General features: G+C 42.3%; 2 protein-coding genes across 6 annotated transcripts in view; one reads left to right on the forward strand and one right to left on the reverse strand.

Annotated features, from left to right (window-relative positions):
• The window catches only part of CARS2 (cysteinyl-tRNA synthetase 2, mitochondrial), a 145,124-nt gene extending 135,945 nt beyond the window's left edge, over positions 1–9,179 (reverse strand). The window contains exons 1-2 of one of the 4 annotated variants that reach the window (XM_075852508.1): positions 8,789–8,890; positions 5,123–5,261 (exon numbers count right to left, since the gene is read on the reverse strand). Coding sequence is in view for 1 of the 4 variants with exons in the window: in XM_075852507.1 (XP_075708622.1) it covers positions 9,045–9,145 (101 nt within the window). In the remaining 3 variants the exon portion in view is untranslated. Of the gene's footprint in view, positions 1–5,122; positions 5,262–8,614; positions 8,746–8,788; positions 8,891–9,044 lie in introns of those variants that run through there. The other 3 variants (XM_075852509.1, XM_075852507.1, XM_075852510.1) reach the window with 3 other exon arrangements.
• A 461-nt stretch (positions 9,180–9,640) lies between these two features.
• Positions 9,641–22,766, forward strand: ING1 (inhibitor of growth family member 1). 2 transcript variants are annotated; one of them, XM_075852511.1, is made up of 2 exons: positions 9,641–10,490; positions 21,186–22,766. In XM_075852511.1, the coding sequence occupies exons 1-2, from the start codon at positions 10,355–10,357 to the stop codon at positions 21,887–21,889; spliced, it is 840 nt and encodes a 279-aa protein (XP_075708626.1). In that variant the 5' UTR covers positions 9,641–10,354; the 3' UTR covers positions 21,890–22,766. The 2 variants fall into 2 exon arrangements, with proteins under 2 accessions (XP_075708626.1, XP_075708627.1); XM_075852512.1 differs by lacking the exon at positions 9,641–10,490 and adding an exon at positions 12,381–12,549.
• The last annotated feature ends 3,570 nt before the right edge of the window (positions 22,767–26,336 follow it).

Below are 26,336 nucleotides of genomic sequence, written 5' to 3' on the forward strand. Positions count from 1 at the left end.
GTAATGTAGTATTGTTATAGTAATGTAGTATTGTAGTGTTATTATAGTAATGTAGTATTGTTATAGTAATGTAGTATTGTAGTAATGTAGTGTTATTATAGTAATGTAGTATTGTTATAGTAATGTAGTATTGTTATAGTAATTTAGTATTGTAGTAATGTAGTGTTATTATAGTAATGTAGTATTGTTATAGTAATGTAGTATTGTTATAGTAATGTAGTATTGTAGTACTGTAGTATTGTTATAGTAATGTAGTGTTATAGTAATGTAGTATTGTTATAGTAATGTAGTATTATTATAGTAATGTAGTATTGTAGTAATGTAGTATTGTTATAGTAATGTAGTATTGTAGTAATGTAGTATTGTTATAGTAATGTAGTAGTGTTATTATAGTAATGTAGTATTGTTATAGTAATGTAGTATTATTAAAGTAATGTAGTATTGTTATAGTAATGTAGTATTATTATAGTAATGTAGTAATGTAGTGTTATTATAGTAATGTAGTAATGTAGTATTGTTATAGTAATGTAGTATTGTAGTACTGTAGTATTGTTATAGTAATGTAGTGTTATAGTAATGTTGTATTGTTATAGTAATGTAGTATTATTATAGTAATGTAGTATTGTAGTAATGTAGTATTGTTATAGTAATGTAGTATTGTAGTAATGTAGTATTGTTATAGTAATGTAGTAGTGTTATTATAGTAATGTAGTATTGTTATAGTAATGTAGTATTATTAATGTAATGTAGTATTGTTATAGTAATGTAGTATTATTATAGTAATGTAGTATTGTAGTAATGTAGTATTGTTATAGTAATGTAGTGTTATTATAGTAATGTAGTATTATTATAGTAATGTAGTATTGTAGTAATGTAGTATTGTTATAGTAATGTCGTATTGTAGTAATGTAGTATTGTTATAGTAATGTAGTGTTATAGTAATGTAGTAGTGTTATTATAGTAATGTAGTAATGTAGTGTTATTATAGTAATGTAGTAATGTAGTGTTATTATAGTAATGTAGTAATGTAGTATTATTATAGTAATGTAGTAATGTAGTGTTATTATAGTAATGTAGTAATGTAGTATTGTTATAGTAATGTAGTATTGTAGTACTGTAGTATTGTTATAGTAATGTAGTGTTATAGTAATGTAGTATTGTTATAGTAATGTAGTATTATTATAGTAATGTAGTATTGTAGTAATGTAGTATTGTTATAGTAATGTAGTAGTGTTATTATAGTAATGTAGTATTGTTATAGTAATGTAGTATTATTAAAGTAATGTAGTATTGTTATAGTAATGTAGTATTATTATAGTAATGTAGTATTGTAGTAATGTAGTATTGTTATAGTAATGTAGTGTTATTATAGTAATGTAGTATTATTATAGTAATGTAGTATTGTAGTAATGTAGTATTGTTATAGTAATGTCGTATTGTAGTAATGTAGTATTGTTATAGTAATGTAGTGTTATAGTAATGTAGTAGTGTTATTATAGTAATGTAGTAATGTAGTGTTATTATAGTAATGTAGTAATGTAGTGTTATTATAGTAATGTAGTATTGTTATAGTAATGTAGTATTGTTATAGTAATGTAGTATTGTTAAAGTAATGTAGTATTATTATAGTAATGTAGTATTATTATAGTAGTTCAAATAACTAATTGATTAACGATAATTTTGTATTGTATCAAATTTGAAAGTAATGCGGCCCGTCAAATTCCCATTTTTTCTATATGTGGCACACTTACCCGGCTGAGTTTGAGACCCCTGCCTTAGGGTATGAACGCACACGGTGTAAACGCTGCGGATTTTCCGCAACGGATTCATTGCGGAAAATCTGCAGCATATTACAGTAGTAGTGTGGGTGAGCTTTCAACTAATCTAATTATTCAAAAAATAATAAATTGACGTGTGGTTTCTTCAGCCGCAGCATGTCAATTAATGCTGCGGAATCGCATCTCTTCTGTTGCAGGTTTCCCCCATTGAATTCAGTGGAGTGCTTAAACCCGCAACAAAAGTAGTGTGTGTTGCGACATTTACAGCGGAATCACAGCGATTCCGCCGCAAAAATCGCAAGTAAAAAAAAGTTATAATTACCCAGATTTCGCTGCTTCCTCTCCATTCCGGCCTCCTGGGATGAAGTTTCATCCCATGTGACCGCTGCCGCGGTCGCATGGCCTGTAACGTCATCCCAGGAGGCTGGACTACGTGCAGAGAAGAGGGAGGTATGAACGTTTTTTTGTTTTTCTGACGCTGCTTTACGCAGAATTACACCGGAATAACGCACCCCGACGTGATGCGATTTTTCGGATGGCATTCCCTGCGGTGTTCAGGGCGGATACGCTGCCCTGTGTGAAGCAGCGTATCCGCCCTTAACACGCTGTGTGTGCTCTTACTCTAAGGCTGGGTTCCCACGTAGCATAAACACTGCAGAATTTACGTAACGGAATTCTGTGTGGCATTTACAGTAGAAGCAAAGTTAATGAGATTTAAACCCATGCTACAGAAAAAAAGCTGTGCCGAATGTGTTCTGCGGTTCGACTTTTAAATCCGCAGCATGTCAATTTATGCTGCGGGATCTCTGCGGAGATGCTGCATGTTTGGTCCATAGACTTCAATGGGGAGCATAAATTCTGCAACAGATTTGTTTTGTTGCGGTTTTCACGGCGTTTACTTAGCGGAAATGCAGTAAAAATTCGGCTGGAATTTCCGCTGTGGAAAGCAGCGCTAGGAAAAAACAAACGTTCATACTTACCCCGGCCGTAGTCATGGCAAAGCTTCCCTCTGTTGACGTGCAGTCTGGCCTCCCGAGATGACGCTGCAGCCCATGTGACCGCTGCAGCCTGTGATTGGCTGCAGCTGTCATATGGGATGAAACGTCAACCCATGAGGCCGGCCTGGAAGAAGAAAGTGTCATTATGACAACGCCTGGGTTGTAAGGATAAGTTGTTTTTTTCTGAGTTGCGATTTTTGTGGCGGAAGCGTTTTTTCTCGCAGCGTGGGCATGAGATTTTCTAACTCTCATTCGCTTTGCTGCTACTGTAAATGCTGCAGAATTTCCGCATAGAATTTGGCTGCTGAAATTCCGCATCATTTACACTACGTGGGAACCTGGCCTAAGGGTAAGGACACACACAGCAAAATCACTGCAAAATTTTCTGCAATGGATTTCATTGTGGAAAATCCAAAGCGTATAAGGCCGGTTTCCGTTGCGGAAATTCTGCAGCGTTTACGCTACTTGAGAACTCGGCATTACAGTAGCAGCAGAGTGGGTGAGATTTGATGTCATCCACACACTGCGAATAAAAGCTGCTTAGAAACCGTCGATAAATTGACCTACGGTGCGTTTTTATTAATATGCAGCATGTCAATTTATGCTGTGAAATAGCTGCTCTTTTGTTGTGGGTTTTCCCCCCATTGAATTGAATGGGAGGTACAGCCTGCAACATATAGGCAAAAGATTTTTGCAGCGGAAAAAATGCAATTCCATCGAAAATCAGAAAAAAAACAAACTTTTTTTGTTTTAAATATAATAAAAAGGTTAATACTTACCCCCGTGCCTTGTCATAGTGACGCGTCCCTCTGTTCTGAGTGCAGCCCGGCCTCCTGGGATGACGTTTCATCCCATGGAACTGCAGCAGCCAATCAAAGGCTGCAGCGGTCACATGGACTGCAGCGTCATCCCAGGAGGCCGGGATGTATTAACTTCTTTTTTTTTTAGCACTGTATCCGTAGCGGAGTTTCCGCCTGAAAATCTGCACCACGATGGGGACGAGGACGGATACACTTGTACGTATCCGCCCTGTGTTCAACCAGCCTTCCTTTATATATTTCTTCTAATTAGGTTTCGTTCCTTTTTTTTAAATTAAAAAATACAAAACTGCACTAAGTAAACAAGGCCTTAGGCCCACTGCACAAATCTGTTCCATTCATGTGAATAAGGTTGTTTCTGCTGTGTATGAATTTCTGCAACAAAATCTGCATTGTGTGCAGGGGGCTTTAGGATGTAGCTCTATTCAGCCTGTATATGACATTATTTATAGCACAGTAAATAACAACAATTTGTAATATACTTAATCAGAAAGATTTTTCTTTTTCCAGTTGTGTTTTGCACAGCAGATAAAATAGAAACATCCTCAAGCAATGTCCTTTAGAAAAAAAAAGGGTTCAGGCGCATGGCCGTATTACAGCTCTGTACAACTTCTGTGTTGTATGTATCCGTAATAGGGCTCCCATAATGGCTATGGGGCACCAGTGTACCTCCATATGCCTCCAATTTCATATAAAAACATACTGAGCTTTTTTCTGTTGGATCCTACACTATATGGACAAACGTATTGGGACAAATACACATTACACTGTCAGGAGCTTTTACAACATCCCATTTAGAATCCACAGGCATTAATATGGAGTTGGTTCCCCCTTTGCAGCAAAAACAACTTCCACACTTCTGGGAAAACTTTCTACAAGATTTTGGAGTGTGTCTGAGAATTTTTGCCCATTCATCCAAAAGAGCATTTGTGAGGTCAGGCACTTATGTTGAATGAGGGGGCCTGGCTCGCCATCTCTGTTCTAGATCATCCCAATGGTGTTCGATGGGGTAAAGATCAGGGCTCTGTGCAGGCCAGTTATGTTCTTCCTCATCAAACTCACCCAACCAGAGGCGTAGCTAGGTTCTCCAGCACCCGGGTCAAAGATTCCGTTTGGCGCCCCCCCCCCCCCCAACCTTTTTCCCCCTCGCCGTGTTTGTTTTCTCTACCAATCAATGACGTGTCATTTATTTTCCACATTTCTTTTTATGTAACGCGAGCATAAAAACATTTGTACATTTTTACAAGCAATATGGTTCTATACACAACACCAGAACCAAGCTCAGTACATAAATACAGCACCAGCACAAATACAGCTCAATTTAGTGCAACCCCTGCCATATAGGTATGTACGGCTTAAAACTACAGCTCCCAGCATGGCCCGAACAATGGTAAGGATATGCTGGGAGATGCTGTTTCACAAAAAATAAATCATATCATAATCACACCACCCATCATCTCGCTGCAGATCATACAGTGACTACATTACAGATTAGAGGCAGAATAAACATTTACATTAAGTGACTCACCGGTGACGTCTCAGATTCTAGTTATTTTTCTCCATCCGATCCAGACCTCTATGATGAATTCTCCCGGTCACAGCACATTTCTGCAGTTTGCCGCTTGCTCACATGTCTTCAGCTTCTCACTTTTCCAACATTACTGCACCTATAAATAAATATAAAGTTATCATTATACCACACACTACGCCCCTAAATATAATAGCGCCATACACTGCACCTCTAATTATAATAGTACCATACACCATGTCCCACACTCACACTGTGCCCCCTATAGATAGTGCCTGCCATAGAGCCCCCTGTAGATAGTGCCCCCATATAGCCCACCCCTGTATATAGTGTCGCACAAATAACTCCCCCTATAGTGCTCTACAGATACCCCACCCCTGTATATAGCCCCCTGTAGATATAGCCCAGCCCTCTATATAGTGCTCCACGTATAGCCCAACCCTGTATATAGCCCCCTGTAGATATAGCCCACCCCTGTATATAGTGCTCTACTGATAGCCCACCCCTGTATATAGCCCCCTGTAGATATAGCCCACCCCTGTATATAGCCCCCCTGTAGATATAGCCTACCTCTGTGTATAGTGCTCCAGATAGCCCAACCCTGTATGTAGCCCCCCTGTAGATATAGCCCACCCCTGTATATAGTGCTCCACATATAGTCCACCCCTGTATATAGTGCTCCACAGATAGCCCACCCCTGTATATAGCCCCCCTGTACATATAGTCCACCCCTGTATATAGTGCTCCACTAGATAGTCCACCCCTGTATATAGTGCTCCACAGATAGCCCACCCCTGTATATACAATATAGAGGGGTGGGCTATCTGTGGAGCACTATATACAGGGGTGGACTATATGTACAGGGGGGCTATATACAGGGGTGGGCTTTCTGTGGAGCACTATAGGGGGAGCTATTTGTGGGATACTATATACAGGGGTGGGCTATATCTACAGAGGGACTATATCTACAGGGGGGCTATATCTACAGGGGGGCTATATCTACAGGGGGGCTATATCTACAGGGGGGCTATATCCAGGGGTGGGCTATATCCAGGGGTGGGCTATATCTACAGGGGGGCTATATCTACAGGCGGGCTATATTCAGGGGTGGGCTATATCCAGAGGTGGGCTATATCTACAGGGGGACTATATCTATAGGGGGGCTATAACTACAGGGGGGCTATATTCAGGGGTGGGCTATATCCAGGGGTGGGCTATATACAGGGGGACTATATCTACAGGGGGACTATATCTATAGGGGGACTATATCTACAGGGGTGGGCTATGTCTACAGGGGTGGGCTATATCTACAGGGGTGGGCTTATATCTAAAGGGGTGGGCTATATACAGGGGTGGGCTATATACAGGGGTGGCCTATATACAGGGGTGGCCTATATCTACAGGGGGCTATATACTATATAGCCCCCCGTAGCTATAGCCCACCCCTGTATATGGTGCTCCATAGATAGCCCACCCCAGTATATAGCCCCCCCTGTAGATAGACACCCCCCCGGTGTAGATAAAGCCCCCCGTAGATAAAGTCCCCCCCGTAGATAAAGCCCCCCCCCGTGTAGATAAAGCCCCCCCCCCCGTTTAGATAAAGTCTCCCCGTAGATAAAGTCCCCCCCCCCGTGTAGATAAAGCCCCCCCCCCGTGTAGACAAAGTCTCCCCCCGTACATAAAGTCCCCCTTGTAGATACAGCCACACTTTTATTACAATTTAAAAAAAACAAAAACTATTTAAACTCACCTTAATCCCGCTCCCACGCCGTCCGGCAGCCATGGAGACCTGCTCTCTTCTGCGCAGGTCTCCTGGGGGTTGAACGCAGCGTCTATGAAAGGTGCTGATTGGCTGGGCAGGATGACTTTCCCTGTCACTCAGCGCCTTTCATCGACGGAAGCTTCACTGGTACAAAAGGTACCAGTTGCTTCACTCGTGGAAAGGCGCTGAATGGCCGGGCACGGAACGTGCCCGGTCATTCATTGCTTCTAATTGTACCTGTGTCCTATAGACACAGGTACAATTATAGTGCAGGAGGAGGTGGCGCTGGCGCCCCCCCTCTAAGCTGCTCCCGGGGCACATGCCCCGCCTGCCCCCCCCTAGCTACGCCCCTGCACCCAACCATGACTTTATGGACCTTGCTTTGTTCACTGGGGCAGACATGCCGGAACAGAAAAGGGCCTTCCCCAAACTGTTCCCACAAAGTTGGAAGCATACAAATGTCCAAAATGTCTTGGTATGATGAAGTAATAAGATTTCCTTTCACTGGAACTAAGGCCAACCCCTAAAAAACAACCCTATAGTATTATCTCTTCTCCACCAAACTTTACAGTTGGCACAATGCAGTCAGTCATTCACCGAACCAAGACTCGTCCATCAGACTAACGGATAGAGAAGCGTGATTCGTCACTCCACAGAATATGTTTCCACTGCTCCAGAGTACAGTGGCGGCGTGCTTTACCCCACTTCATCTGACTATTGGCATTGTGCTTGGTGATGTATGCAGCTGCTCGGCAAATAGAAACCCATGTGATGAAGCTCTTGGTGCACATTTTTTGTGCGGATGTTAATCCCACAGGAGATTTGGAACGCTGCAGTTATTGAGTCAGCAGAGTGTTGGCGACTTTTATACTCTTTGCACTTCAGCACTCAGTGACCAGTTTACTTACTTTACCAATCCCCTGCTGCTCCCGTGGTGACGTTTTCCTGTTTCCCCAACGGTCTCTGCTTACTGGCCTCCAGCGATGACGTGTTGTCTCGACATGTAAACACTGCAGCCAATCATTGCTGGAGGCTAGTAAACAATGAACGGCGGAGGATCTAAAAAGTGTGACCATTGGAGCGCCAGAATTTTGGTGAGTATGCTTCTTTTTTTTTTTTTTTTTCAAAAGGGAAATCTGCAACAAAATCTGCATAATTTGGTGCGGATTTGGCGCTGTGTCGGATTTGCTGCAGAATTATCCGCAGCAAAATAGACTCAAACTAACAATCATTCACAGTAACAAATAAAAAACAAATATTTTATATTTTCCGATCAGCCATTGATTGACCGATTCTACCATAATAACCAGTGTATGGCGGAGTACTGCTCAAATAAATCTGATGGATCTAAATTTTGACAGACTCTCGGTTAGGGTACCCACACATTTAGCGGATTTGTTGCTGATTTTCTGCAGCAAAATCTACACTTGTTACATGCAGATTTTGCCCATTCTACATTGAAAAGGATGAAATCTGCAGTGAACAGAATTTGCAGGAATGGTATGTCCTGCACCATGAACGAGGGTGCACTGAATACAATCCGCAGACTTCTACATAGAGATGTAGTACACACTCTCAACCAGTGGAGACGACTGACATAACTGCTGCCTGTTGTATGTTTGTCCCATCAGACTGTGGCCAACAGTGCCAGCAAATGGATCTTGAGAGAAATATTAAAACAATACTGTTGATCCCATTTTGTTTTTTACAAGATAAGCTGATGTCTTCACCTTTCTGTGCTTGCCACCTGTCCGCATGCTGAGGTCACCATAGTTGTTAATGGAAACATCATTTACTCATCAGACATGACCACATATATATATATATCTGCTATGTAGAATCCATTGATATGTTAGGCTTTCTAGAGTCATCAAGTAGTCATTGAGAACCTGATGTTTCGTCACCTTGTCTAGTCCTGTTGCGATCAGCTAGCTCCTCTTCAGAATAACTGGCGTTCTCGCCAACACCACTTTATTTTTGTGCCTGCTGCATTCTCTACTCCCAGCTCCCACCTCTTTTCCCTCCCCCTTCACAAAAACTACCCTGTAACAACCGTACTCTCACTGCTACTGTATTTGGCCATCCACTTGCTGCCTGAATAAGGCAATAGACAGTCTACATATCTGCCTGGTCATCGCCTATTAAGTAGATAATATTTACTTAGGGTCTCCTAGAAGCTGGAGATTGGGAAGGTTGCATTTATTTATCTTTCTAGCAGTAGGTGGGCGGGCCGAGGGCCGGGCTGTTGGCGTTGTTGTCATGGTTACGTTGAGCTCTGCCAATCCCTTCCTAGCTCAGCAACTTCCCGCCCACCTTACTATAGCAACTTCCGCTTTCTTAACTTTGCTCCGCCCAATGCGGGCGCGCGTTGCGCGTTACCTAGTGACTACTAGGATGAAAGATTTGTAGGGCGGCGCGCTTCATGATCCGCCTACAAATGGCGAGAGGCCTCAGCTATTGGCCGGCTGTCGATGACAGGTGGCTTCTGGGATTGATAGTTTTCTAGTGACAAGAGCTGCGCTGTCAGAATGTCATGTCCGCGTTCACAAGCTGGAGAAGTGCACGATGAGCACTCACTGCTAGTGTAACTTTATGTGTGTGCACAAAGTCTGAGCAGCGTTCTAATGCCCTCACTAGTACTGCCTTATAGTAGGAGGAGCCCTGGTAGTTGTGCGCTATAGATAAACTAGGAAAAGATAAGAGAGGGGAACCGGGGATGGCACCTGGGTGACATTGCGCATGCTCCCAGTCCTCGGGAGGGATGTTTGACTACAGGCACCTTGTACTGAGCCAACATAAAGTGCTTATACACCGGGAGACAGGCAGTCAGTCGCCTCGCTGTCTGACTTCACCCAGTAATCCGGTTGTCACCGAGCAGCTAGCTAGAGCGACATAAAGGCTCGGACAGGGTGTCCAGCCCGGGCATTGACTGGCCATTGTCGCCAGCTTCACATACACTTTCATTTTTATTGCCTCCCTCGCCAACAACACTTCATCTTCCTGCCTGCTGCATTCTCTACTCTTAGCTCCCACCTCTTTCCCCACCCCCTTTACACACACACACCCCACAACCTCCTTCCACTGTCTTGTTCCCGAGTTGTCCAGAAAGACAGCCATTCAATCAGCTGCTGAGACTGCTGGACTTTTCTCTTCCGCAGCCCCGCTGTTCCAAGCCCTTGTTTTTCTGCTGCTTTAGTCGGGCATCCACTCGCTTGAGGCTTGATGCCAGACACGGAGTGTCTCCTGCCCGTCCACCAGCTTTTCCAGTGGATCGCCTTTGTTTTTGTGTCCTGTTGCCCCCCATCTCTACGATTTACACTAGTGCATTACTAGTTGGAGGTTGCATTTATTTATTATCTCTCGAGAAGGAGGTGGGAGGAGGTTGTGGTATTGGCAAGTGCCCTCAGAGGACAGATCCTGGAGCTGGCAGGCGCCTGGTGGGTTTGTGCTGGAGACCGGAGAGGCACAAGATGTTGAACCCGACCAACGGCGACCAGACCCACATGGTGAACTATGTAGAGGATTACTTGGACTCCATCGAGTCTCTGCCTTTCGACCTGCAAAGAAACGTCTCCCTGATGAGGGAAATTGACGCCAAATACCAAGGTAGGGGGGCTGGTAACCGTGATATCGTGTTCTGTCTATAGTGGAAGTGTGGCAACTTTTCCTCCTGTTTTGTCTGGCATTTCATGCTCTCCCTGTTCCATATGCATGCTGCTCAGCCACCCTGCATTGTGCTCAGCCTCCCCTCTCATACACTGCTCAGCATGGACTACTGATGTTCTCTCCACTCACAAATAGTCGCCCTGTCTGTATGGATCGAGTTGTAGGGACACTTGTGTTTTTGCAGTGCTTGTCATAGGGCGGAACAAAAGGTCCTCTGCCCTCTTTCACAAGCAGCCCCATCACCAGTGTGTGCAGGAATAAATAGACTGGTAAAGTCCCCCGAAATAAACCCGTTACCCACCCTGCTGCACAAAAGGAAGGCTGGATGCTGTGTATTAGAAGATGTGTGTGCCTGGCAGCCCCACAGATTAGCACACAACAACACGGAGGAATGTACAGTCATCAGGATGGCTGTAGTAGTAACTGCTAGTAAAGGTTGTGCTGTAGTGGTGGGCAGGGTTTCCTCTGCTTCATTTCTTCATTGTGTTCTCCTCATCAGACATCGTATTTATTACCTGCCTTGTACAGTGCATCGAGCTACCTACCCGCAGTGGACTCGGAGCCGTGTGTTGACTGCAGTTGTCTTGCTCGCCCTCCCTCCCTTTTCTCCCCTCTATGTTCTGCTCCTGGGTTATTACATGTAGTAATCCCCTCTGCTGCTGTTGTATTGCTCAGTGCTAGTTTTCTGTTGGTGTCACTTCACCTTTCTTGTCACCACACAGCTGGACAGCTCTGCATTGTCCTCCACATATATAAAGTCCTCTATAGACACCACATCCATATGTGCTGTGTATATGAAAAATGTAATAAATTATATATATGTATTGTGTATATACACACACACACACACACACACCATTGTCACCAGCGGCAGTGTTACTGCTTCCCCGGTAGAGGTGCTTCTGTCGCTTTATCTACGACTGACTGGAAAATAGTTGTTATTGTGCCTGTGATGGAGGAAAGTGTGACATTGCCAGTCATGTGTGTAACTCCACGGACAAACACTTGGGATGTATAGACATGTATGTGTGTATAATGTGTTGGGGCCGCAGTGCGCCGCATGCAACCCCCTCCTCCCCCGCACCGTATACCGGAGGAGGAGACACCGGTAGCGGGTCATTCGGTTCCCCAGAGACAGCCCTCGTCTGTGTAAATGCGTCACATTCGGGGTGTTTCCAGCTAGCCTCCCTTGTTTGCTTCTATACTCTTCGGTTGGTTCTATACACATGCTGAATATAAGCGGTTTCCGTACGGTAACTTATGGAGGTAATGCTACCGAAAACCGGTATGAATAGATAGTAGGGAAAAGTCACGTCCTACTAGCGGGGCTATCGTTTTCTAGCGGTACTGTGTCTGTTTATGTCTTATTGTGCTGTTTTGTGTGTGGAGGACGGGAGGAGACATACAGTTTTATATATAAACTGCCTTCTCCACCCGGTAACCAACCCCCACGTCTGCCTGCAACGCCAGTCGCGCTTTAACCTGGCCAAGAGAACACAGTGCTTATTTTATACTGGGGGCTTGTATACGTCATTCTATTGGCACCGCCTCCTTGAGCTTATTGGCCTTTACTTTCTACTTTAGAACGTCCCGGGTGCTTTCTATCTTTTCATTTGCTGTTAGCTTGCCCCGCCTCCTGCTGGTTGCTCCTCCTTCCTTGCAATTTCGTAGACCTCTTTACATTCATTTGAATGTCTCTGCCCGCCTTGTTTTTCCCATTGGCTTATGGTTTTGAAGGGCGTTCAGTAATGCCTGCTTCCCTACAGTACAGATATGGGCAGAAAATACAGGAAAGTATATACGTATGCGGCGGCCATGTTTTCTGTGGGCATGATAAGGAATTTCCTACCACAATGGCTATTGTTATGTGAGGATGTCCGTCCGTTGTTTCATATGGGGCTGGAAGGTGTTCTGTTCACACTGACTATGTTGCCCGTATTCCGGATGGCTGCTAAAACGCGCTTCGTACCAGCCACGGTTCACCAGAAGTAGGCGCCGGGTCTGTAGCTTAGTCTATTTCCAGCTCTTACTTTCCGAGCCGGTATTTTATAGACGGTCAGAACAATCGCTATAGTAACGCCGCATTACTTATCGAGGCAGTTTTGGGCTTATGTTACATTTTGCAACATTTTTGCGAGATTTTAAAGACCATTAGAAAATAGAGCAGACCTATTACTACTGTTGCTACCTATTTTTTATTTTTTTTTGTAGATGTCACTTGCATATGTCTCACATGTCGCATGCAGTATCTGTTATTGCCTATGGGGGAAAAAAAAAATTCACATGGAAATTTCTATCACTATCACATGTTGCATGCAACTTTTTTTTCCTTAAGGCCTTATTCGCACGAGCGTATTTCACGTCCGTGTTACGTGCGTTAAAACCACGGACGTCACACGGACCTATGCAATTCAATGGGGCCATTCAGACATTGTGTTTGTCACGCAGCGTGTGTCCGCTGCGTGAAACTCACTGCATGTCCTATACTGGTGTGTTTTTTGCGCATCACGCACCCATTGAAGTCAATGGGTGCGTGAAAATCACGGACGTCATCCGTGTGCTGCGTTTTTTACGCATTCAAAACTCACGCTCGTGTGAATGAGGCCTAATCGTAGGGAATAAGAAAAGTTGTGATTTACATGCAGATTTAATTGTTCCGTATACCTCTAGCCTATTACCAAAGACTTCTGAAAATGCATTCAGCAAGTTCTAATTTCTTGCGACTTTTGCTTTCGTGGCCGCATCGACTTTCATTATCTGAGATGCAGGCAGGGCGACACGACGATCTGTTACCGTGCCACCTGTTTTGCAGCCAAAGTCGCCATATAACCTTGGTAAATGAACTGTTAATAAATATAGCATAATGCAAACAATAATATTAAAATAATAAAAAACATTGAAAAATAAAGCCCCCCCTCCCAAAAAAAGTATGTACCTCTCTGAACACATATGCACAACATTTAAAGGGAATGTGCCGCTAGAAAAATATATATATTTTTTTTCGTTAAACTGTTCGGCAATAAATGATTACACATTGTTCTAATTTTTTTAATTTTTTCACAAGTCAGGAAATATCTTAAATTAGATTATAATTTATAACATTTCCATGTGCTGGTCACTAGAGGGAGCAGTTCCCAAAATTGCAACATTGCAATGTGGTAAAGCAATCTCATTGCTTTATGCTGCAAATTTGGTGTAGACACACACGCTCTAGTGTGCTCAAACAATCCCCCTCCTTTATCCTGGCTAGTGCCAGGAGAAAGGAGGGGGTTGAATGTTCAAACCTCCTACACTGTGTGCCGTCATTTTTTGAGCGAATGCACAGTGTGGGAGGATTAGATACAGTGTAACACGAACATACGCAAACAGGACTTACCTGCTCCTGCCGTCTCCGCTCCCTTCGCTCCTAGTCCTTGCTTCTGAACATATGGACGGAAGCCGCGACCGGAAGTAGTCATCTTAGTGTCCGGCCGCGGCTTCCGGTCCACATGAAAATGGCGCCGGATGTCGCTCGGCTAAAGACCTTCCTTTTGGACTGTGTGGGAGCGGCGCATGCGCCGTTCCCACACAGACGGCGTACGCTATAGTGAATGGAACGGCTCCCGTTCGCATTCTCTATGGGGATGTATGTGCCGTATTCCATCTCTGTATGTGTCTTAATCGACACAGAGATGAAAAAAAAAATGGCAGCCCCCATAGAGAAGTAAAGGAAAGAAAAAAGAAAAACACAAATAAAATTTATTTTAATAACATACTAAAAGCAAAAACATAAAAAAGATTTTTTCTGTGACACCTTCCCTTTAAATATCCTGCGTGACAAACTCATTTTGTATGGGCATCAGTTGCTCAGACGTTCAAACGTCACATTCCTGTCATGTGGAATGTAAGTTCCCCAAATATATAATAATTTTTCCCCGCCACCAATTTTTGTCTGTTTTACCCCTGTCCTATCTGCTTTTGCGCTTTCATTACTAAGGCCTCATGCACACGAATGTATGTTTGTCCACCCATAAATACTGGCGTAAATACGGGTCCTTGGTCACACGTATTCGACCAGTATTCCACCCATATTTACGGGCACGTTTTCGCTGCAAAATTGCACTGCAGTAATCAGCAGCCCCTTCTCTCTATCAGTGCAGGATAGAGAGAAGGTGCAGCCCTTTCCGCAGTAAAAGTAAAAGAAATTCATACTTACCCGGCCGTTGCCTTGGTGACGCGTCCCTCTTGACATCCAGCCCGACCTCCCTGGATGACGAGGCAGTCCATGTGACCGCTGCAGCCTGTGATTGGCTGCAGCGGTCACATGGGTTGAAACGTCATCCCGGGAGGCCGGACTGGAGGAAGAAGCAGGGAGTTCTGGGTAAGTATGATTGTCTTTGTTTCTTACAGGTTGATTTACATTGTGATCGGTAGTTTCTGTCCAGGGTGCAGAAACGGTTACTGCCGATCGCTTAACTCTTTCAGCACCCTGGACAGTGACTATTTACTGACGTCGCCTAGCAACGCTCCCGTAATTACGGGTGCACACACGTAGTCACCCGTAATTACGGGAGCCCCATAGCCTCCCATTTACGGCCTAAAACAGGACATGTTCTATATTTTGTAACGGCCCGGGCACCTTCCCGTAAGCATACGGGGAGGTACCCGTGGCCAATAGAAGTCTATGGGCCCGTAATTACGGGCCGTAAGTATGGGCCATGATTACGGGCGTTTTTACGTTCGTGTGCATGGGGCCTAAAATAGTATCTTTTGTTCTTAGTGCTATAGCGACATCATACATTACACAATGTACACATTTATGGCGTCACTGCCAAAGGAGACCTAGATTCATTTTCAAGGGGAAAATATATTATTGATTGGACATACTACCTTAAAACAGTAAAAAAAAAAATCCTAAGAAAAGCCTATGTGTCCTGCAAGAAAATAAACCAAAAAAATTGGGGTTATCTAAAAATAAAGAAAACTCACCTTCTAGAATGCAGAATTCCAAAGGGTGAAATTTTGCTCCGGGCATCAAGGTCCGGTCCTAAAAATTTTACAAAATAAAAACCGCATGTAAAAATGGCATAAAAAAACAAAACACTTCAGCTTTTAGAAAAGCTGACGTTTTTACATCCGTTTTTTTTCTTGCTGTTTTAAAAATGCCAGACAAAAACTCTGCGTGAAGGAGTCCTTTAACCCACAAAACACTTTTATTACCTAGCCACAGGGGAGGCGATAGATATGACAGCTGGGACCTCCACGATCAGGGCTACTAGCTGACGCTCCATTCTAAGTCTATGGATAGGAAACTGCCACGCGCTGTACTCTGCTGCTGATAAAATGGCTGTAGCTTCCCTCGGCAATAACAGCTGATCGCGCAATTGGAGTCGTTATCAAGGCATCCAATTAGGTCTCTGCTTTCATTTTACAAAAGGCCTCTGAAAAATAAGAGTTGGAAACTGGTTGCCAGGGGCAACTACTCCACTTTTCCTTTGCCCTAGGTGTAATTTGATTGACTGCCATGGAGAAATATTCCACTTTCCTTTGCACCAGTTTTGTACATCTCCTGCTCCGACTTTTTTTCCTATCCAGTTGGGGCATCCATTTTGCAAAGTGACAACCGTTATTGCAGCCACATTGGTTGTCACCTTTGAATGAGCTTTTCAGTAATTGACAATCCGCTGTTATTTTCTCCGCATGTTCTATCAATAACAAAGTAACAGTTTTACCATACGTTCCTGTGTTTCACTGGATGAATACCAATGGGAATTTTTTTGGTTAGAGCCTAACCTTTAATGTGAGATTTATTTCACTTTTTAGCAATTTAAGCTAGTGATACAATTGTATCCATAAAGTTCGTTCACTAGCGCTTGCGCACTTTACATTGACATATGTAATAAGTTCAGATAGGACAAGGATGAGATTTAAATGGTTAATACCATCACACTCTAGTATTTATATTTTATTTTAGAATTTTCCTGATTTTTATTTATTTTTATATTTTTTTGGAACTAAAATATTTAAACATAATATTTTTTGAAAAAATTTAAAAATAAATAAAAAACAGGAAAATTCTAAAATAAAATATAAATACTAGAGTGTGATGGTATTAACCATTTAAATCTCATCCTTGTCCTATCTGAACTTATTACATATGTCAATGTAAAGTGCGCAAGCGCTAGTGAACGAACTTTATGGATACAATTGTATCACTAGCTTAAATTGCTAAAAAGTGAAATAAATCTCACATTAAAGGTTAGGCTCTAACCAAAAAATTCCCATTGGTATTCATCCAGTGAAACACACACATACATTACTCAAGGGAAAAACCACGTATATTTACTATTGCACAGTGAATAAAAAAAAAAAACATACGTTCCTGTGAACCGAATTCAAAGGCGACAACAACCAATGTGACTACACTTCCTGTTATTTTTGCAAAAATTCTATCTCTGAATATCGTGTTTTCAAAGCTCTTTAAAGGGGTTATGTGGGGACTGAAAAGTATTAGCAGTGTACTCACCGAGATTTTTATAGCGCTGGTGGGGACCGGAAGTCTAGTTTCAGTCTTCCTTTATAGCTACACGACTCTTTGTCATGTGATCAGCCCCGCTGTAATCTATGTAATCACTGTAGCTTTAGTTACTGCTTGTACATAGATTACAGTGGGGTCGGTCACATGACGAAGAGTCGTGTTGTCATGAAGGAAGACTGTGCAACTAGACTTCCCGTCCCCCGCCAGCGCTATAAAAATCTATTAAAATCTCATAATCCGCACGACGAGGGACCGGAATGTATATTCGGAAGTGTACTTACATACTGCAGTGACTACACTACTAATACTTTTCGGTACCTATATAATCCCTTTTAAGGAGCATCTGTTACTAGTTTATGAATGCCCTATCTCTTATCTAATCTAATAGGCGCTATGATGCTGATGACTACAGTGTAATTTTCTTAAAAAAAGCGTTTATTATTTGCAAAATTATGTGTTTTGTTTTTCTAAATATGCTAATTTGGCTATACTTGCCAAATAGGAGGTATCTCTGTTTTTTCACTCTGGGCGGCGTAATGTTTTCTGCATGACGCTGTCCAATCAGCATACAGCTTCTCCCCCCCTTCCCTGTCCAGCAATACAGCGTGATCATATAGTATACAGCTTCCATTCCCGACTGTGTTTTCTAATGGTGATACCTCCGGCTGTTTCACAGCTAGATCTTCGATCCTGGTGCCATATGAAAGATTAGATTCTCATCTTTCACCACTGTTCTAGGTGATCCACAGCCCGAGATATGGCTATGTTGAAGTGCTTCCCCTTCCCTCCAGTCTCAGTCTCTCACACTGTGTGAAGCAGCTTCATGCTGATAGGACAGCGTCAGAGGCTGTGAGGAGGCTCCACCTCAGGAGAATCGCTGCGGTTACCTCCCACTTGTCTAGTATAGCCTCATTCGCATATTTTAAAAAAAGCTCATAACTTTTAACATCTTTTTGGGACACAATTTTCACTGGCATTATGAGTGTGACAGCGCCTACTTGATTAGCTAGGAGATTGGGCATTACTAAACTAGTGACAGATCCTCTTTAAGAGATTGAACCTTGAGTTACTATGTAGCCACCAATAGTTGGCGCTGGAGAGAATGTTTCCTTTTCGAGGAGAGGTTTTGGGTTGACATGTACGTTTTTGCTGGCCTTACAATTTTTATATGGTCATAGTACTCCTTTGTGGTATCGAATATCCTTATAACTTAGGGCCCTTTTACACGGGCCATTTAACGCTCATTCCCAATCATTGCCCTGTGTAAAAAATTGCATCAATCGGCCAATGAACGAGCAAACACTCATTCATTGGCTGATCGGGTCCATTCACGCTACAAGACATATTGTTGTCGGCAGCACATCTCCCTGTGTGAACAGGGAGATGTGCTGCCGACATGCTATAAATATATGGGGACAAGTTATCGTAGTAACAATCGCTTGTTCCCAAACTTAGCTCCTTGTGAAAGGAGCGAACCAGCGGTCTGGTTGATCAGCGCTTATTTACATGGCCCATGTCGGGCCGTAGCAGGGCCTGTTCGCATCAGCGTCGGCCTTCCGTTCTTGGATTCCGTTAGACCTTTTCCGTCGTAGGAACCCATGAACGGAAAACGATCCAGAAACCATAGCTTCTGTTTGCATTACTATTGATTTCAATGGCAATGCTTCCATTGCAATTGATTTCTGTTTGTTTCCGTTCCGTAAGGTTCCCATTTTGTTTTTTTAGCAGAAATAATAGTGCAGTAGACCACGCTATTGTTTTGTTTTCACTAAAGAAAAAAAAAAGGGAAACCTTACGAAACGGAAACCAATTGCAACGGAAGCATTACCATTGTAATCCAAACTCAAGCTATTCTTTACGTTCATGGGTACCTCCAACAGAAAGGTCTAACAGAACCCATAAACGAAAGCCCATGGCTGATGTTAACACAGCCTAAGGCCTCATGCACACGGACGTGCCTGTAATCACAGCCAGATTGCGGGCACGGCCGCAGGTCGCGCGCTGCACTTTCATGCCGTGCTCCCATCCACGTATGGGAGCACGGCCCGTAAAATCCGAAAAGTAGGGCATGCTCCATGTTTCCCGGTGCAGTTCTATGTCACGGACACCTTTTTTTGTAGAGCTACGGAAAGGTGTCCGCGGCCAATAGAACCGGGCGTGTCCGTAATTGCGGCCCGTATTGTGGTCCGCAATTACGGAGTTTTTTCACGGTTGTGTGCATGGGGCCAAAGAGGACCCTTACAGTTCTATCTCATATACTGCAGACTTGAACAAAAACACATAAAGCATTGCTTTGTGAAACCCACACAGCTTTTTCAACAATGTGTCGATTTGGGTTTTGAAAACTCCATTCACTTGCATTCCACAATAAATCCGCAGAAAACTCGACCCGTGTGAACATGGCCTTTAAGTTAACGTTTAAAATAAACTCACTTGTGACGGAGGTTAACTTCTGTCTAAATGGGTTTACATAATTTTTCCTTTTGATTAACTACACATAATCTGCTTTGTGATCAGTAGTTGTATCCACTCAGGGTTTAAAAGGTTACATTTGTATATGTAGTTATTTTTTTAATAAAAAAGTCTAAAAAAACTTCCTATCTTGCAGTCTGTGGTAGTGTGGCTTTTGTTTTAGAAATCCTCTGTCATTGTAGACAGTGAAGTACTGCTATCCCTAATTTGTATTTAGATGTTGAGATTCGGGATGCTCCGCAAATTTGCTGCAAGAGCACAATTTGTACTGTGGCTCATAATCCATTCAGCATTTATCACACCTATGGAATGTCACAATCTTAGGCCCCATGCACACGACAGTATTTTTCATCAGTAATTACGGACCCATTCTTTTGTTTTGGCCATGGACACCTTTCAGTATTTTTACTGATGGGTGTCCGTGCTGAAAAAATGATAGAACTTGTCCTATTCTTGTCAGTAATGACGGCAAGGACTCTCCCATAGAAGTCTATGGGAGCTTCCGTAAGTACGGACGGCTACTGATGTGCATCCGTAAACCGGCCGTATATACGGAAGCATCACTAGGCAACATGTTGATGACATAATTTGCAACCTCCCTCTTTTTATACGGATCCGTATATACGGATGGAATACGTACCGTATTTACGGGCACACTTCTGTATATGCGGATGAAATACTGATGCCTATGAATCCGTATTTACGGACAGTATTTACTGATAGATGAAAATGCGGTCGTGTGCATGGAGCCTAAGGCCTTATGCACACGGCCGTGCTCGTAATCACAGGCCGACTACCACGGGCCGCATTTTTGGACAAAGTATGGGAGCATGGCCTGCAAAAAATGAAAAGTAGGACATGCTCCATAATTCACAGCACGGTTCTACGGCACAGATACACTTCAGTAGCGATACGGAAAGGTGTCCGCAGCCAATAGAACCGAGCGGGTCCGTGATTGCGGACCGTATTGTGGTCCGCAGTTACGGAGATTTTTTACGGTCGTGTGCATGGGGCCTTAGTTGTGGTGAAAAGCTGTATCTCGTGATCTTTTTAGTTTTTTAATTTTCTATTTTTTTTTAATAAAGACTAATTACAAAGTTAAACTAACCACACTGACTAAGCTATTTATTAAGAAAAAAAAATACCCTAATTTGTACATAGCCTAAAAAAAATTATAGCATCGTATATGATGATCAGTGTATGGCATAAAAAAAAAAAAAAAGACAAACTGCTGTGGAATTCCTTTTTTTTTTCTGTATTTCCCCCCAAAAAAAGAAATCTAAATCAAACTCTAATGTATATGTACCAAAAAATGGCATGCAAGTACAACTTGTTCCACAAAACAATCAACACTACCTCGAGCAAAAAATAAAAGAAGTTACGACCGCCTGGTGGCCGATACAAAATAAGTATGTTATGCCCACGAGTCAAAAATCGGCTTGGTCCTCAAGGAGTTAAAATGGTATTTTCCTTTGGCAAACAATATACATTTCCAAAGTGGTGAACAAATTGTTTCCTGTACATTTTTCATTAGCGTAGAAGTATTTACCAATAAATGCAATTTCTATGTTTTGCGCTTTCCTATTATTTGGTTGAAAAAGTTTCCTATGTATAATTTTCTTTTTTTTTTTTTTTTGTCCTTGTAGAGATCCTGAAAGAGTTGGACGACTACTATGAAAAATTCAGACGTGAATCTGATTCAATGCAGAAGCGACGCCTTCTTCAGTTCATCCAGAGAGCTCTTATTCGTAGCCAAGAATTGGGTGATGACAAGATACAGATAGTTAGCCAGATGGTGGAACTAGTTGAAAACAGGACGAGGCAAGTGGAAAGTCATGTGGAACTGTTTGAAACATGTCAGGATCTAAATGACAGTACAAGTAATAGCAGCAAAAACACCCAAGAGAAGTCTAAAAATGAGGCTCTCTCTCAGGCTGAGAAAACCAGCAATAAGAGATCAAGGAGGCAGAGGAACAATGAGAATCGCGAAAATGCCACCATTAATCATGACCATGATGAACTTACATCAGGAACACCCAAAGAAAAGAAGCCAAAAACATCAAAGAAGAAAAAGAGATCGAAAGCTAAAGCAGAAAGAGAAGCATCACCTGCAGATCTTCCTATTGACCCCAATGAGCCAACCTATTGCCTATGTAATCAAGTTTCATATGGAGAAATGATTGGCTGTGATAATGAAGAATGCCCAATAGAATGGTTTCACTTTTCTTGTGTTGGACTCAACCATAAACCAAAAGGAAAATGGTATTGCCCTGAATGTAGAGGAGAAAATGAAAAAACCATGGGTAAAGCACTTGAGAAATCGAAAAAAGAGAGGGCATACAACAGGTAGTTCCCGAGGGAAGAATAAAGCATTGTATTTATTGCCCAGACACACCTTGTGAAGGTGGTGAGGGTGGCATATTTTTTTTTTTTGTACCCAAGTCTAGGGATATTCCTGTTCTAGTGAGAGCAATAACATCACTTTATCCCATCGTTTGTCTAAGAACCTACTTAGTGGTTTATAGTTCATGCCATGCATGTCTTCTCATGGTTTTTGTCTCATGCCCCTTCTGGAGTAGATGGGGGTCTGAGAACATATCAGTTATGGTGGATGTCTAATGCACTTCTAAAACTCTTAAAGCACTGTGTCCATCCACTCGTTTTCTCCCAGCCCATTGTCTAGTTTTCGGTTATGTTTTGACCACTACCTTATGGCATACAGATAACTTCATATATCCCTAGAGATTTTGACTTTTGTCAAGAGCCACTGCTTTGTCATTTATTTCCGTACACCCCTTGTGTTGCCGGCAGAAGTATAAAAGTGACCCATGTTCTAGAGCTGCATTATTATTCCAACAAATAGACTTTAAGACAAGTCGCTTATTTTTAAAGAGATGCAAAAAAAACGCATTTTACATGGCAAATATTTTATACTTTAATCCTGGCCTGGGAACCAGACAAGGCCATTTTAAAATTATTAACTGTTTTTTATTCAACCAAACAGTGGTTTAGTAATGATTCACGAAGATCAAGCTTTATACAGTCACAGGTATTAGTGAAACAATCCGAATTTGTATAAATGTACATTTTAAGTGGCATTGCACTTGATGTATTATAATTGGAAATGCAGCCGAATGCCATTGTATAGCCAATGTGCATTTCCTTCTGTATGTATGAAGATTGTACAGCTGTGATACGTAAAATAAATACAGATCTATGGAAATATATTTTTTTAATGTTTTTTTTTATGCAAGAATAACAGATCATAAAAACCGCAACATAGGATATTACATCATAAAAACATCATGTGAGACTTCTAGTAACTGAAGGAATTGTAAGAGTCAATAAAGAAATAGGACTGGTTTATTTCCCCTGAAATATCAAATCCGGAACATATATTTTCTTAGAACTCCGCGTTGTGCCGTTCCTGGTATTCCTCTTAGAAATGTATGAATAAATTGACGACTGGGCGTTGCCATTCACTTTTGTCAGGGAGGTGCATCACGTGATTGATGATGCTATTACATAAATGGGAGGATGAGGCAAGGGGCATCTTCAGTCAAGTTAGAGAATAAAGTAATAGTGCCAGCTCCTTGTTCTTTCGTGGTCAGGACCTGACCCTTTCAGAGTTGGAGGGGAAAGAGGGGGATGCCGGTATCAATTTTTTGGCGCGCGTCTCAGAATCTGGAAGTAAAACAGCGGCATTGGCGTCATATGGGGAATGGATAAGTTATGAAATATGTAATTTTTTTCATGAGAATTATACTGGTGGGGATGCTTAGTAGAGTTTACATTTGTTTAGAAGTTTTTCTTTTTTTTTTTTTTTCTTTCCAGCTTTCTTATAACCCCTTTAAAACTATCTACCTGATATTGTGCAGATTCAATATGCAATATTGTGCCCCCAAAAGAGCACTGATCCGTGAAGGCATGCAGTCCACTAGACCTCTGATGGTGTCATGTGATATCTGGCACCAAGATATTAACAGCAGATCCTTTAAGTCCTGTTAGTTGCGAGGTGGAGCCTCAATGGATCGGAGTTGTTTTTCTAGCACGTCCCTCATTCAGAGGCTAAGTCAACACCTTGAACTCTGTCATGTTCCTCAAACTATTCCTGAACGATATTTGCAGTGTAGCAGTACCCTACTGAAAGAGGCCACTGCCATTAGGGAATACTGTTGGCATTAAGTACTTAGTCTGCAGCAATGTTTAGGCAGGTGGTAACTCTTCTGTGGGATTGGACCAGATGGGCTATTCGTGGCTGCCCAGGTGCATCAATGAGCCTTGAACGCCCATGAACCTGTCGCCAGTTAACCAGTTGTCCTTCTTAGGACCTTTTATTGGTAGGTACCACTGCATACTAGGAACATCCCACAAGACCTGCCATTTTGTTGATGCTCTTACCACGTTGTCTAGCCATCACAATTTGGCCCTTGGCAAAATCGCACAGATCCTTACGCTTGCCCATTTTCCCTGCTTCCAACACACAAACTTCAAAAATTGACGTTCACTAGCTGGCTGTCTAATATCTACCGCTCCTTGACAGGCCACGTTGTAACGAGATAGTCAATTCTATTCACTTCACCTGTCAGTGGTTGTAATTTTTTGGCTGAACGGTGTATAAGGTATCATAGAGAACATTCTATTAAATTGAGACTGAATACAAAGTGAGAGACGCGCCTACAGCATCATGCTTAAAAACCAATACTGTTCTGCTTAACCCCTTAACGCTCAGTGACGTACTATTCCGTAATGGAAACCATCCTGTTCGCGCTCCATGACGGAATAGTAAGTCACGGGAGGAACGGCCATTTCGGCCGTCTTCCCGATACATGCATGCGCTGTGACAGATGCTGTCTCGAACAGCAGTTGCCGCAGCTCCTATAGCGGGGACCGATCGCTGTGTCCCCGCTGATTAACCCCTTAAAAGCCACGTTCAATAGCGATCACGGCTTTTTAGGGGTTAAGCTATCATCGCCGGCCTGCTAGACGATAGCGGCCGGCGATGGTGGCTATGGCAGCTGGACACCTAACAATAGCGTCCGGCTATGCCATCTACGGAAACCTAGTGGGTCCTGACAAAGTCAGGACCCACTATGCTTGCTGTCAGTGAGTAGTTGACAGCTCCAATACACTGCACTGCTCATGTAGTGCAGTGTATTAGAATTGCGATCAGGCCCTCCTGCCCTCAAGTCCCCTAGTGGGACAAAGTAATAAAGTAAAAAAAAGTTTTGTGTAAAAATAATTAAATTAAAGTTTTAAAAGTAAAAATCCCCCTTTTTCCCTTACCAGTCCTTTATTATTAAGAAAAATATATAAACAAATAAACTATACATAATTGGTATCGCCGCGTCCGTAATGGCCTGAACTACAAAATTATTTTGTTAATTATCCCGCACGGTGAACGCCAAAGAATGGAATAAATAGAGATCAAAAAGTCGCATGTGCCTAAAATGGTACTGCTCGAAAATACAGTTCGTTACGCAAAAAACAAATCCCCGCACGGCTTTCTTGATAAAAAATGAAAATGTTCTGGATCTTAGAATAAGGTAACACAAAAAGTAAATGATTTTTTACAAAAGGTATTTTATTATGCAAACGCCATAAGACCTAAAAAAAACTATAAACATCTGGTATCGCCGTAATCGTATAGCCACGCAGAATAAAGTGAATATGTCATTTATAGCGCACGATGAACGCTGTTAAGAAAAAAATAGAATAAAAAAACAATAGTAGAATTGCTGTTTTTTAGTCACCACGCCTCTTAAAAATAGAATAAAAACTGATCAAAAAGCCGAATGCACCGCATGAAAACTACAATGAATTCCTCAAGGTGTCTAGTTTCCAAAATAGGGTCACTTTTGGGGGGTTTCCACTGTTTTGACACCACAAGACCTCTTCAAACCGGACATGGTGCCTAATAAAAAAGAGGCCTCAAAATCCTCTAGGTGCTCCTTTGCTTCGGAGGCCGGTGCTTCAGTCCATTACCGCACTAGGGCCACATGTTGGATATTTCTTAAAACTGCAGAATCTGTGTAATAAGTATTGAGTTGCGTTTCTCTGGTAAAACCTTTTGTGTTATAGAAACAAATGGTATAAAAAGTATTTTCTGACAAAAAAAATTAAATATGTACATTTCACCTCTACTTTGCTCTAAATTCCTGTGAAACACCTAAAGGGTTAATAAACTTTCTAAATGCTGTTGTGAATACTTTGAGGGGTCCAGTTTCTAAAATGGGGTGTTTGATAGGGGTTTCTAATATAAAGGCCCCTCAAAGCAACTTCAGAACTGAACTGGAACCTAAAAAAATAAATAAATGAGGCAATACTTCGCTTCTTACATTATACTGATAATGAGCCGTGCCCACCCCGAGATGACCCCAGTTTTGACCGTTTGTATAAACGGAGACCCCTATTAGACCGTTCCAGCGCCCGGTTTTCCCAAGCATACACCCCTGAGAAGTGTATTTCTTTTTTTTTTTATCAAATCTTTGTTTTATTGAAAATATACGACAAGATAAACAGAAAGAAAAGCATCCGTACACAGATCACGGGCATATAAATCTTACGGCACGCAGGCCGAAGTTCTGTTCAATAATGACCATGCAGGATGAGAAACAGTAAACAATAAAGTAGAACAATAAACTGGGTACCCATGTCAGAACGTGAGAAAAAATGAGAAGATAGAGATACAGAGAGAGAAAACCGATGTCATGCAAGGTTTAAGGGGTAAGGGGAAGCTGGTTTGGGTGGGGATGAGAGGCACGAAAAGTCAGCCACGGAGTCCACACCTTCAAATA

The sequence above is a fragment of the Rhinoderma darwinii genome, chromosome 2 (genome assembly GCF_050947455.1).
Source record: "Rhinoderma darwinii isolate aRhiDar2 chromosome 2, aRhiDar2.hap1, whole genome shotgun sequence".
NCBI classification, from domain to species: domain Eukaryota; kingdom Metazoa; phylum Chordata; class Amphibia; order Anura; family Rhinodermatidae; genus Rhinoderma; species Rhinoderma darwinii.

What these genes read in the sequence shown, in the direction of transcription:
- ING1 (XM_075852511.1), top strand. Translation starts at nt 10,355, where the DNA reads ATGTTGAACCCGACCAACGGCGACCAGACCCACATGGTGAACTATGTA. An exon ending in AATTGACGCCAAATACCAAG is followed by an intron (nt 10,491 to 21,185) that starts GTAGGGGGGCTG and finishes TTGTCCTTGTAG; the next exon opens with AGATCCTGAAAGAGTTGGAC.